General features: G+C 42.4%; 1 protein-coding gene across 2 annotated transcripts; it reads right to left on the reverse strand.

Annotated features, from left to right (window-relative positions):
- Positions 1-288: 288 nt before the first annotated feature.
- On the reverse strand, positions 289-12,869 carry LOC114687996 (zinc finger protein 260-like). Of its 2 annotated transcripts, XM_028862619.2 has the most exons (4): positions 12,617-12,869; positions 6,942-7,068; positions 6,674-6,734; positions 289-3,374 (listed from the first exon to the last, which is right to left on the reverse strand). In XM_028862619.2, the coding sequence occupies exons 1-4, from the start codon at positions 12,617-12,619 to the stop codon at positions 1,493-1,495; spliced, it is 2,073 nt and encodes a 690-aa protein (XP_028718452.2). In that variant the 5' UTR covers positions 12,620-12,869; the 3' UTR covers positions 289-1,492. The 2 variants fall into 2 exon arrangements, with proteins under 2 accessions (XP_028718452.2, XP_037054094.1); XM_037198199.1 differs by lacking the exon at positions 289-3,374 and having other exon boundaries at positions 6,670-6,734; positions 12,617-12,823.
- Positions 12,870-14,540: the final 1,671 nt, after the last annotated feature.

Consider the following 14,540-nt stretch of genomic DNA (forward strand, 5'->3'; position numbering starts at 1 on the left):
GATGGACAAACATGGTATGTACTTATTCATAAGTGGATTCTAGATATAAAGTAAAGAACAATCAGACTGCAACTCACAGAACAATGGAGGCTATATATATAGCATGGGGAACCCTAGGATGACGATGGCTTATAATAAGTTTTGGTTTTACTCAATTACTGAGCAAGCCTCACTGAAACATTTCACTATTAAGATAAGAATTTATACTGTATCAAGCTGAAAATAGAAAAATTAATTAATTTTAAAAATAAAAAATAATAAAAACAATAAATTAATAAATTAAATAAACAAATAAATAAATAAAAGGGATGAGAGATGGTTTAGCAGTTTAGTACCTGGTGGAGACTGCACAATGACCATTGCTACTTGACAAAGTTCCAGCATTTTGACATTGTAGATCTTAATTCTCCAGCATCTTTTTATTTCAATTTTAATAATTCTCACTATATGTGATGAAGTCTCCTTATCCCTTTTATTGTGGGAAATTTTTTTGTGAGCTACAATAAAAGATGAGAATGTATACATAGGCAGTCTATTTAAACAAAAATCTTGGAAAAAATGCCCACCACCATGGAACCATATAGCATAATGACTATGCCTAATCTCACACACAAGAAACCCCATTGTATCCCACTGAATACACCAAGCATAGAGAACTTAATGATTTACTAACTGGGCATACCTAGTTCCAAGGATGAAAGCACACTGGAAGGAAACAATGGGCTCACATCCATAAAGGCATTTGGATACTTGCTGAATTTACCACTTTTGCCTCAAAAAAATGCTGTGATGAGGTTGATAGCTGCTTTTATCCTGGAATTGAGTCTGTTTTTAACCTTGCTTTAGTCTAAACTGAGATTCAGTTATACAGTATAAAGGGTATAATACTTTTTCAATAAAGCAGCAGCCATGCCGATTCATGCTAAGGATGGGGCAGTCTCCTTCTTTTGCTAATGCCCCATCTCCTGTTAGGGACCTGAACCCCTATGGAGCTGGACTCCAGCAAGTACCTCTTGCAGAAAACACAATTCAGTTTCAAGCACCCACATGGCAGATCACACCTGAAATTACCACATCGATTACATCCATATGGTACTGTACAGAATGAATTTTTTCATGACTGTAAAGATGACTCTTGTGTGCAAAGTTATTACCACATTCATTACATTCAGAGTTTCTTCCCAAGTATGAATTCTTTCATGACTATGAAGACTTCTCTTCTCTGTAAAGGCTTTACCACATTCATTACATTCATAGGGTTTCTCTCCAGTTTGAATTCTTACATGACTGAGAAGGTGACTCTTCTGTGCAAAGGCTTTACCACATTGATTGCATTCATAGGGTTTCTCTCCAGTATGAATTATTTCATATCTGTGAAGAACACTCTTTCTGCAAAGGCTTGACCACATTGATTACATTCAAAGGGTTTCTCTCCTGAATGAATTATTTCATGTCTGTGAACAATTCTCTTCTCTGTAAAGGCTTTGCCACATTAATTACATTCACAGGGATTCTCACCAGTATGAATTAATTCATGTCTGTGAAGATCGTGCATCTGTGCAAATGCTTTACCACATTGATTACATTCATAGGGTTTCTCTCCAGTATGAATTTTTAAGTGACTGAGAAGATGACTGTTATATGCAAATGCTTTACCACATTGATTACATTCATAGGGTTTCTCTCCAGTATGAAGACTTTCATGTCTTTGAAGATGACTCTTCTGTGCAAAGGCTTTACCACATTGACTACATGCATAGGGTTTCTCTCCAGTATGAATTCTTTCATGACAGAGAAGATGACTCTTTTCTACAAAGGCTTTACCACATTGATTACATTCATAGGGCTTCTCTCCAGTATGAATTCTTTCATGACTGAGAACATGACTCTTCTGTGCAAATGCTTTACCACACTGATTACATTCAAAGGGTTTCTCTCCAGTATGAACTCTTTCATGACTGAGAAGATGACTCTTCAGTGCAAATGCTTTACCACATTGATTACATTTATAGGGTTTCTCTCCAGTATGAATTCTTTTGTGACTGAGAAGATGACCCTTCTGTGCAAAGGCTTTGCCACATTCATTACATACATAGGGTTTCTCCCCAGTATGAGTTATTTCATGTCTGTGAAGATCACGCATCTTTGCAAATGCTTTACCACATTGATTACATGCATAAGGTTTCTCTCCAGTATGAATTCTTTCATGACTGAGAAGATAACTCTCTTGTGCAAAGGTTTTACCACATTCATGACATTCATAGGGTTTCTCTCCAGTATGAATTCTTTCATGACTGAGAAGACTATTCTTCACTCTAAAGGCTTTACCACATTGATTACATTTATAAGGTTTCTCTCCAGTGTGAAATCTTTCATGACTTTGAAGACTTCTCTTCTCTGCAAAGGCTTTACCGCATTGATTACATTCATAGGGTTTCTCTCCAGTATGAATTCTTTCATGACTTTGAAGATTACTCTTCTGTGCAAAGGCTTTACCACATTGATTACATTCATAGGGTTTCTCTCCAGTATGAATTCGTTCATGTCTGTGAAGATCACGCTTCTGTACAAAGGCTTTGCCACACTGATTACATTGATAAGGTTTCTCTCCAGTATGAATTCTTTCATGAATGAGAAGATAATTCTTCTGTGCAAAGGTTTTACCACATTCATGACATTCATAGGGTTTCTCTCCAGTATAACTTCTATTCTGTATTATGGGACATGCAAAGGCTTTATCACATTGCTGAGATTCATACCTTTTCTCCTTAGTTTCAATTCTATGTACTTGGTGAAGACTGTGACATGCAAAGCCTTTATATCTTTGATTATACTCACAGGGTTTTCCTTCCAAATGAGTTCTTTGGTGTTTTAAAGAGCAATCACATCTAAAGGCTTTATCACATTGATTATATTCATAGAGATTCTCTTCATTATTGGGTGTTTGGTGTGTTTGAAGATACTGGTAATAGCTAAAGCATTTAGTAGATGACTCACATTTATTATTTTCTCTTAACATATGATTTTTTTCATGTCTTTGAAGAGAACTTGAAGAACTCAGAGTTGGACCACAATGACTGCATTCATGACATTTTCTTATACTGTGAGCCACACTACATGTGCACAGTGAACCAGAAAAGAGAGATGAATTTCCATATTCCTGGTACTCATTTTCTCCAAATAGAGTTTGTTGATGAATTTCCACTAAAGTTGGAAAACCAGTTAATTGTAAACTTGTATCACAGTCATGTCCTCTCATAGTGGGGACTACCACATATCTTCCATTTGTTCTGAGAGAGACAGAACTACAATGCTTCTTTCCACACCCCTTATGCTCACATGGATTGTATCCAGAGTGACAGATGACACACCTGCTAAAGGAAGATAACAAATAAAATAAAGGTTTTCACATTGCATTCCCATAGTCAAATGTTTTTTGTGTGATACAGATGTAGAATAGAGATTCATGTTTCTAAATCTCCAAGTCACTCATAAAGTGCTCCTCTCAGTAAACTATGCTAAATCACTCCCTACAAGAAAATGAGGAACACTACCTTTAATATGGAAGCTTTGCTTATAAAAAAAGGTCTTGGACATACCCAATCTTCTCATCAATGTGTATACCTTATATGATAAATGAAAGGCATGTAGCCAGCCGCCATTTTGATTGAGGTTAAACATACTTCACCATTATCTTTAGTAAGGGTAACCTCTTGGACTGGTCCCACCAAGGGGACATTAGGTCTCCAATAGAATTGGGTTAGGATATATTTCTGTTTGATAATTCCTGTGGTTAGGATACATTTCTGTTTGATAATTCCTGTCCTGTTCCTGTCTGTTCTCTCTGTTCCTGTCTGCTCTCACACCCTGAAATACCACATAAATGTCTCCAGGCAGTATGTTCTGTTTGGTCCCTCCTCCTTTCGTCCCTCCCACCAGAGCTATCTCCACCACCACAACCACCACCGACACCACCACTGTTCTGGTCTAAAAACAAGTTTTATGAAAGTACGATTTAAAACAATGCTGTTTGCCGGGCAGTGGTGGCGCACGCCTTTAATCCCAGCATTCGGGAGGCAGAGCCAGGCGGATCTCTGTGAGTTCGAGGCCAGCCTGAGCTACCAAGTGAGCTCCAGGAAAGGCGCAAAGCTACGAAGAGAAACCCTGTCTCGAAAAACCAAAAAAAAAAAAAAATGCTGTTTTTGACAACTGATATTGAAACTAAATTGTTTGCAACATTAAAACTTAGGTTTGTCCTGTATATCTTAGGATCACCACTAAAAACTACAAACTGAATCTTCTTTCTTTTACTAACACTGGTAAGTTACTAAACCTGTAACTAATAGGGTAAATTGTATGTCCAGATTTAACTTACATATGCCCTCAAAGTTAAACCTAAACATTTGTCTAGTTTAGATATACCTAACATTCTCAAATACCCTTAGAGATCTGAGAATATGGTATTTAATATAAAAGCTTTTTATGAGAGACATCCTAACTCCAGGAAGCATCCTGTATTGTCCCGAAAAAATGGATGGCCAGAGAAGAACTTCCACCTGGAGGCTTGCCTGTAATGTAACAAAGCCAGCCACACAGCAAAAAGCTGCTTTACACCTTAAACTGCTGTTGAGATCATGTCCAGAGTATGAATAGGTGGAGCAATGGGAGAACAATTGTCCCACTCTGCCAAGACAGGTAGGCCAATCTACCCAAATTTCTTCTCAATGAAGAATCTGTCAGATCCTCTGAGCTTGGCATCTGAACAAGTGTTACCTCTGGGACTTGTCCCCCAGTGACCATGGAGAGACTTGGGACTGCCTGGGTAACTGGAAAGCTGGCTCATTCCTGTTCATTTACTTACCCTTCTCAGATCTGGTTGTGTTTGATGACCAGGGTACTAATAGATTTGCCAGTTTAACAGCACCCCCAATCCCAAGGCTACAAGCACCTTAGTAGTTCATTAGTTAGTTTCCTATTAAAAATACATATAAATGTGCCTCATTCACAGACTCCATGGTATAGGATAAACTGGTTTCAGATATAACTTCAGAGGTTCAAACTTTTAGCTTTGATAAATGCAGTTTTGATAAACTGATAAAGCACTGATTACAAATAGTTTTCTTGGGCCCTTAAATTTCTGTGGATTTTACTGCTCCAGCTTTTAGAGCTAGGTTAGCATTAGAGAGGATCTAGAACTCTGCAGGCATGTTCAACTCCCTCCTCCTTCACTCATACAACCTCCTTTGTTCAGTGAATTTAGACTTAAAATTATTCATGCCTTTTAACCTAAATCCATAGCTTTGTACCATGACACCAAGATGTAAATCTGCTCCAGTAGTTTTACAGACACCTGAAGTTTCCTGGGAAAAGGGCTGGGCTACTTTGTAAAAAGTCTGGCCTAATGGAAACTAATATTACTTTGCAGATCCTATTTTTGAGCATATTGTGTAGGTTCACTCTTCCTGCCTGGACCAAGGCCAAACCAGCAGGGGCCCTCCACATACACCAGCCCCTGCAATAGCCCCGAAGATGCAAACCAAGCAAGGGCACCAACTGGGGAATAACAAGTTGATTTCACCCACATGCCCACTCATAAGAAGCTCTATATCTCTTAACTCTTTGACACATTCACAGGATGGATGTTCTCCCAACCTCCAGGGAGACAGTAGATGCTATGGATCCAGCACTCCTGGAACAAATCATCCCTAGATTTCGAATGCCGTTTCCCCAAGCTCCTGGCACTTCACTGCTAATACCACCTCTCCAGGCACCAGTGGGCACCTAACCAGCTACTGAAACCTAGATTTCCAAGATGTCCCAATTAAGGGCATATCTGCGCTCATGTCTCACTCATTCACCCTTCACTTTTTTGTACAACCAGGACACTTCTCAGTTCCATTCTTTCTGGCAGTCTTCCTACTACCAATGGGTAGCCCCATTCAGAGGGCCAGTGATAATAATCTATTTTCTTTCTCCTAGCACCCTGCATTCTGTCTCCTCAAAAAGAGATTCCTGTGTCTTGAGGCGGTGGCAAACGCCTTTAATCACAGCACTCAGAAGGCAGAGGCAGGCAGATCTCTGGGAATTTAACACCAGCCTGGCAACAGTAAGTTCCCGGAAAGGTACCAATGCTACACAGAGAAACCATGTCTCAAAAAAACAAAACAAAAAAAAAAGGGCTGGTTCCTGAGGTCTCCTGGATGACAGCTATCCAAATGCTGCCCCACCCATAACCCCTGCTGTGCACGGGCCCACCCAAATCCCAACTCCTCCCTCCTCACATCATCCCATGCCAGCAGGAAACAGACAGACTTGAACCTGCATCCACATAGACCCAAAAGGTTGGGAGTTTGGAATCTCCAGTTCAGGGGGCCCCATTCCAGAAAGCCCTCTACTGGCGGCTCCTCCCCCAGAGATGCCTGGGACCATCCCCATGCCTACTGGCTATTTAAGACCCGGCCCATAGATCTGCCAGGGGTGCTCTCCTGTTCTGTCTCCTGACTCCCTGAGAGCCCCTGAAAGTGCGCTGATTTGCTATGCCTTGTTTATTAAATCTAAATTTATTAATTTGGTTTGATTTGACTTATTGCATCAGTGATGGAGGAAACCAGCAACCAGGGAGCTGATACTTATCATACACATACATATATACAATTTTGCACATGAAAATTACCTTCCATTTCTTCTACAGCTCTGACAATGTTCTTCAATATTATGGTCTTCCCATTTGTAACCTAAAATACAGTACCAGAAAATGTATGTGATATATTACTGGAAATTAGGCACACTTGAAATTACCATCTTTTATGAAACTTGCTACCATGCCTGATTTATGCACCAGATTCTCTCCCTTTCATATGCAAAATCACAGAAGAGCACCAATCCAAAGAAAAAAGCTTGTTCCCTTAAGTTAAAAAGTGACAGAAAGCTCACATTCTTACCTATACAAGTGAGGTTCCAGTAGGTTTCCAGCATCACATCTTTGTAGAGACTCTTCTGGGAAGGATCCAGCAAAGCCCACTCTTCATGAGTGAAGTTCACATGCACATCCTCATAGGTCACTGGATCCTAAAGTATCCCATATATATACATAATAGAAATGGTGAGACTGACTGCATTGCAAATGTACACTTCATTGAGAATATATTTACATAATTCTCTGTGCTTGATACATTCTATGACATGGGTGAGTAAATATCAAGTGCAGTCACCAACTCATTTTGAAAGGAAACATCAAAAGAGAATGACACCTTCCATTCCACTGTCCACAGAATAGATTACGGCACAGCAGGAGAAATGCCTAGGAATATATACAGAGAGACATGCAAACAGAGTAACACTATCTAGTATACATCAGCAGAACTTTATCAAAATTATTGACTTCAAGAAAGGATAGACAATAAGGGTGTGGTGGTGCACAACTCTAATCCCAACCCTCAGGAGGCAGAGACAGGTAAAACCCTGAGATTTACAAGCCTGCCTGGTTATGTAGAGAGTACCAGGACAGCCAAAGGTACATAGTGAGACCCTGATTCAAACTAAAAAACAGAAAGCACTCAGGCCTCACTCAAAATTCCTCCATAGAGTTAAACATTCATGCCAGTTCTGCACTTGTCTATCATAAACTGGAGTGACCCCTACTGAACTGTAAGGCTAATAATTCCCAGGAAGCAAAGCATGTTTATTCAGTTGCTGTCTGGCTGATCAATGAGTTCTCAAGAACATTAGTAAAGTAAATGCTGATCCTAAAACAGTAAAACAAACACCAAAAGGGAGGGAGTATAGACAGATGGGTCAACAGATATGACCACACTTTTGAAAACAATATGAAAGTGTAAAAACATACACAAAGGTAGGGACAATATTACACATCGACAATTCAGTGATTCAGAAGATCACTATTAATTTCATGAATGAATGCATTTTTGCTCTGAAAAATGACACCACTGCCAAAGTTCAAAAGTCATGTCATGGGTAAAGTTCAGCACAAGTGCAAATGCCTGACATGTACCAAAACCTGATTCAATCTGCCAAAAATATAAACATAAAAATATCAGTCAAGAGATATGGATTGGCAAGAAAAAGCAATTGCTTCTCCTTTACCTTATATTAGTTAAGAACAGAGTCGGGCTTGGTAGCACACGCCTGTAGTCCCAGCACTCAGGAGGCAGAGGCAGGCAGATCTCTGTGAGTTTCAGGCCAGCCTGGTCTGCAAAGTGAGTTCCAGGACAGCCAGGGCTGTCACAAAGAAACCTCTGGGGTGGAAAAAAGGAGTCTCTAATGCAGGTATGATGTGCATACATGAGAAGGAAGGGGGCTGCTCACTTTCAAAAAAACAAAGGAATGTGGTGAGACTATATTCCTCCAAAAGCTTCCTCCTAAGGGTTTTGTAAGTCACCAATGAAGGCCCACACCAAAGACAAATGCTCAAACTCAGCACACTACCTGGGAGATTTTTTCATTCAACCCTCAACATTTTGACACAGGTTATGACAAATTCACAAACCATGATGCAAAATGCATTTAGTCTGATTTCATAGATCTACATGTTATGTAATAGTCCCAATACTGTTTGAATGTCCACAGTTTCTTCTGACATGCAAGGAGGTCTCTTGACTATGACCTCATATAATAAATAACAAATCATGAATCATATCAACCCAAACACAATGGCACAGAATATACATTTCCCTTTCAAGGTATTAAGGAAAGATTGGACCAAGGCAAGTCTGAAACCATGCAGGGCAAACACCAAACATCTAATGATAATGTTTTAGTCCATGATCATCATGGGAAGAAGCATGGCAGCCAGCAGGGAGATGTTGGGCTAGAGAAGAAGCTGAGAGTTCTATATCATGATCAATAGGCAGCAGAAGGAGACTGAGGCACACTTGGTCTAGCTTGAGCATTTGAGACCCCAAAGCCCACAGCCACAGGACTCACTTCCTCCAAAAGGTCACATATATTCCAATAAGACCACAACTCCTAATAGTTCCTCTTCCCATAGGCCAAACTCCAAACATGAGTCTATGGAGCCATTCCAATTCAAACCCCACCAGGGCTACTTTTGACATTTACTGCCTAGTGCCTAGAGAGATCTGACACCTCCAATCCCAAGGAAACAAATTAGAAAGTCACCTGTCTGTCACTTCTGGAGGTAAGTCTTGTTGAAGTGCCTTCTGTTTAGACACAGCAGAGGTTAGTTGTAGATGCTGATTCAGTGTCTGGGAACCATGTCATTCATCACTAGATAGCTCTGTCTGTTCAGGTGTATGAATATGTGATGGCCACCCTGGTTATTTTTACTGTATGTCTGTCTCTCTGTGTATATGTCTCTACATGTGTTTTTATTTGTTTCTATCAGGTTTGCTTCCCTATACTGACCAGAGGTTTTCTCTGGTGTGAAACCCTCCTCCACCCAGGTGGAGACGTGCTTTCTCCTGTTGGGGACCCAAATCCTTTTGGCTCTGCCAGGTCACCCAGAGATGAAAAAATAGTTGCCACCTGTTCCAAACCAGGAGCACAAGCACTAGCTTGTATTGTGCTTGATTCCTGCTCACATTCAGTGTTGGTCCCTGTGAGGAAATGGGAAGGCTACTGTAGGGTAAAAGGACGAGCAAAAAAAAAAAAAAAAAAAAAAAAAAAACCACCCTGGTCCTGAAACCAGAGACAGTGATAGAAACCCACCCTGGCTCTGAAACCAGAGACAGTGATAGAAACCCACCTTGACCCTGAACTCAGAGCCAGTGAAAGAAACACTTTGGCCCTGAACCCAGAACCAAAGAAATATACACTGACCCTGAAACTAGAGCCAAAGAAACACATTTTTTCTTTGAAACCTGAGGTAGTAAAAGAAATACACCTTGGTCCTGAGACTAGAGCCAAAGGCTACAAAAGGGCCAGTGAAAGACACAAACATGTTGGCATTGAAACCAGAGCCAAATATGCCCCTGACCAACTGAACACAAAACCAACCAATCCTGAACACAAAATCAAGCCAATCTGAGCTTGTCCAGGCTCAAGGGGATCAAAATCTGACCTATTCCCTCCCTGAAAATCTTCTCCCTGGAAAAACTCCACCCCTAAGAAGCCCTACATAAGTCCCTCGGCCTGTTCAGGTATCAGCTGTCCTTCTCCACACTGGCAGAGGCAGCCACTCTCCTGGACTCCTCGGTCCCAATACAGCTCTTTCTTGAAAATGTTTTGGGTGAAGATCTTTCACCAGCACAGAGCAGAGTCTCTGTTGGGAAGTTCCCTAAGGGGACAGAGCAGAAGAAGAAACAGATGCCTCTGCTGGGAAAATCTAATGGGAGTGGAGAAAAGTGACAACTTTTCTCAGGAGCCAGAGCAGATTGCTACATTTCTGCAGGGATTTCCCCTTTAGCAGAGTGAAGCAGAAGAAGCAACATCTTGGGCAGGAGCTAACAAGAAATGGATTACCTCTGCTGGGAAACTCCTTTAGCTAGCTGTAGAGTGCCATATCCTGAGGGGAGGCCATAACCCACCTGATGCCAGCTTCAGGTATAACCAGACAAGTCAGGATACCTTTCTCCTCACAGCTGTAGGTATCCACAATGCCTTCCCTTCACAACTGTAGATACAGCCTAACTTCCTGACATGTCAGGACACCCTTCCCTCCAGGGATGTAACACTTGCAGGTATAGCCTGACTTCCCAACAAGTCAGGATACACTTCCCTCCGGGGCTCTAACAAATGCAGCCGGGCCACTAGTCCAGGCCCCAACACCCACGGCCATCTAAGTAGAATGCACACAGGTCAGGGGAAATAGTTCCTCAGATGAGCATTTCCTCCACTTCATGCCTTCTCTAAACAGTTCCAGGGAAAGGGAAAAGTTCTCCTGGGCTGAGCCCTAAGAAAAAGAGAAAGTTCCACTACTTTCTCTTCCATAATTTGTGTCTCTTTTCAAGCAGTGATCTGTAAACCTGGCGGGCTGAAGTGTGACTTCTGTAGATGATGCCATGAAGCTGCATTTCTAACTGGAGAGAAGTGCCTGCCACACAAGGCACAAAGGTTTTAAATTTTACTTAACTGTTTTGTCTGTTTGGGGTTTTTTTGCTTGTTTTTATGTTGTGTTTTCTTTTGTGTGTGTGTGTGTGTGTGTGTGTGTGTGTGTGTGTGTGTGTGTGTGAGAGAGAGAGAGAGAGAGAGAGAGAGAGAGAGAGAGAGAGAGAACAAACTGATGGGTACTGTGTAGTCCTGAATGCCCTGGAACTCGCTTTAAAGACCACACTGGCCTCAAATTCTGAGATCTGCCAGCCTCTGCCTCTCAAGTACTGGGATTAAAAGCATGCAACAACAACACTGATTTATCCATTTTAACAAATTAAACCCAAAAGTCTTCAGTCCAGCAAACATGGAGAGTCACAAATCTGTCTGATCACAGCCCAGAGAAGGCTCATTTGGGAGAAAATGGGGCCAAGCAACATCTTGTGTTTGGAGACGGAGGAGAGAGTGAAAGACCTGGATGACAACAATTGGCTTCAACAGTTACAGTCAGTTGGTGAAACACATGAATGGACTCAACTGTCTCTGTTTGGGGTCATGGAATTCGTTCCTCTGTTCCCTACTTGCATGGGGCCTACCTGCCTAGGACACAGGGACCATCTCCTCCTTCATACATGCAAACCTAATTAAAGAGTCTTTTTAAGGAAAGGGTGTAACAGTGCACATTTAACCATGGAGAATGGGGATGCCACTGGAACTGTGCCTGATGGAGGAAGGGCTTCCTTAGCAGGGAGCTGGACTAACCTCGAGTAGAAAGCAACTAAGTGATTTGCTGTCATCTTGGCTATTATGTGAATATTATATTACAATACAGAATTTGAGCCATAGATCCGACAAAAGTCCAATTAAATTCTAACAATTTATGCTACAAATAGGATGAAAAAAGTTTATCATGAATGAAAAAATGATCAACAAATCACTGAATAAAATAGTACACAGAATGACCATCTGACTTGAAACTTTCAATGCAACTGCAATAAAACTGTACTGAACTGCGCGGTGATGGCGGCACACACCTTTAAACCCAGAACTTGGGAGGCAGAAGCAGGAGGATCTGTGATTCTGAGGCCAGCCTGGTCTACACAGAAAAATGCTGTCTCAAAAAAAGCCTGCCTTCCCTGGAGACAGTAAAAAAAAAAAGAAGAAGAAGAAGAAGAGGAGGAGGAGGAGGAGGAGGAGGAGGAGGAGGAGGAGGAGGAGGAGGAGGAGGAGGAGGAGGAGGAGGAGGAGGAGAAGAAGAAGAAGAAGAAGAAGAAGAAGAAGAAGAAGAAGAAGAAGAAGAAGAAGAAGAAGAAGAAGAAGAAGGAAGAAGAAGAAGAAGAAAAGAAAAAAAAGCGCATACACGCGCCCTGCACCATAACGTTGACAAAAAGGATGTTTCCACACTAGGTTTCCCGCCTCCCACACTCTGCGCATGCGCACCCGGGGCGCCACATAATTACTTGGTCCGCCGGTTCCCGCCCAGCTCCCGGAAGTGGCATGGCCCTTGTGTGACCTCACTGTGTTGGGCGGCTGTTTCCCACAGCCTAGGAGGACCCCACACCGGCTCCCGCAGCTCCTCCCCGCATGGAGACGGCGGCCCCTCGCTCACCATGGCGAATTCCCAGCTCGCCCCGCTCCCCTCCCAGCTCCCGGCAGCCGGTCACAGCGCAGCACACGGAACACGAGGGTCTCCCTTCCTCAGTCGCGGAGCCCCGGGAGCCTTCACCAAGTGGGATCGGAAGTACCCGCCCACATTCTGACTGGAAGTCCATCTGGAGGCCGTGATTGGCTAGTGATGCCTGAGTGACAGGGGCAGCTCCCTTAGAGAGAGTGCAGTGATAAGATGCAAACGCCCATTGTGATGGCGCTGGCCAGTAGGATTTGCTGAAGGAGGCGGAGGCAGAAGGATCACGAATTCGAGGCCAGCTTGGGCTACACATTTTAGGGCTGGAAAGATGGCTCAGAGGTTAAGACAACTGACTGTTCTTCCAGAAGTCCTGAGTTCAATTCCCAACAACTATGTGATGGCTCACAGCCATCTATAATGAGATCTGGTGCCCTCTCCTGGCGTGCAGGCATACATGGAGGCAAAATGTTGTATACATAATAAATAAGTAAATCTCTTTAAAAAAAAAAAAAAAAATACCCTGTAGTTGAGATCCTGAGCAGCTGTTGGGGAGGAACTGCTGCTTGACGAGCTTTAAAAAAAAAAAAAAAAAGATGCAGCTCTGTAGTTCCCAACTGTCCCAGACCTGCAGAGATTGGCATTGAAGCAAAAACTTGCACCTGGACTGCAGAGTCGTCCATGAACTTGTCCCTCACTCAGTAGACAATTCTCCATCTGCCCACAGGGTCTCTCTAGCATATGAAGATCATTAAACAATGTGCAGTGGAGTGATCCCCTCCCTCACCGCTGAAATGGTACCCAGTCCACCCAGTTCAAATACAAACCACCTGACTGATATTCACCAGGCACCAGCAATTGCAATGAGGCACACCTAGGACTGCTCACACCTCTCTCAGCTGCACCTTGCCATCCAAACACTAACACTTTCCCAGCTTTCTATGGTGCCACTGACGTATCATGCCAGGACTTGGGAGGTGGAGACAGGAAAAACATCAAAAATTTAAACCAGCTTGTGACCTGAAACACCAGCAATTAGGGGGCCCGATGAGGAGGTGTTCAGGGTGATGACCTGGAATGAGAAGATAGGAAATTATGGAGCAGTACATATTGCATAAACTGATGGCTCATGCTAAGCAAGTTTATTAGTACAGTTCTTACACACCATTTGAGAGGGGGCGGGGCAGGAAGAACACAGGCGACCTCAGGTTGAGCACCTGGAGGCCTAGGGACTGATAGCCACACCCCCTCAGGCTAAAGAATCTGGAACCCTTGATTCCTTGACAACAGTGGCTCAAATACCAAAACAGACTTCGCCATGTCTGCCCTTAGGCCAACACACGGAACTAGGGTCCCTTGGATGATTTCATCAAAAATCTAGAAAAACCTTGGATTGGATTGACTCCCAAAGGGCCCACCTCAACAAGCAAAAACACATATGAAAATGGAAACTTGCTTTTGTGGGGAGTTTTATCCTGTGTCCTGCCTGCAGGCCTTCCACTGAAGTTTCATGCAAGCCACACTAACACTTGAATGGCATGTTCTGCTGCAAGCCGCAGGAAAACGTAATGGAATTCAGCTACTATCACAAAAGCTACTACTTGGAAAAGTCAAGGACTTCTCCAAAGGTCAAGTCTTGGCTTAAGAAGTCTTGGTGATATTTTAGCTTATATATATATATTCGCCGGTTCCTAAAATGATTTTTGTCTGTGTTTCCAAAGAACTCCTAAAAGTGTATTTAACTAAAACACCTATCAAGCATCCAAGGCTGAATGAAACTACACCGGTCTCTTAGGTCAGGCAGATAACTTTATTTCTTGTACAATTTAGGGTGAGACCCTCCTTTCTTATACAACCTTACTAATAGACCCCTAACTTCTTACCTAACCACTTCTAGGAATGTAGACTG

Source organism: Peromyscus leucopus, chromosome 22, assembly GCF_004664715.2.
Source record: "Peromyscus leucopus breed LL Stock chromosome 22, UCI_PerLeu_2.1, whole genome shotgun sequence".
Lineage (NCBI taxonomy): Eukaryota > Metazoa > Chordata > Mammalia > Rodentia > Cricetidae > Peromyscus > Peromyscus leucopus.

Bases quoted from the DNA above. Each gene is read 5' to 3' on its own strand.
- LOC114687996 (XM_028862619.2), bottom strand. The intron at 6,735-6,941 runs GTAAGAATGTGA...ACTGTATTTTAG, and splicing joins CTGGAACCTCACTTGTATAG to GTTACAAATGGGAAGACCAT. The intron at 3,375-6,673 runs GTAATTTTCATG...ATCTTCCTTTAG, and splicing joins AGCTGTAGAAGAAATGGAAG to CAGGTGTGTCATCTGTCACT.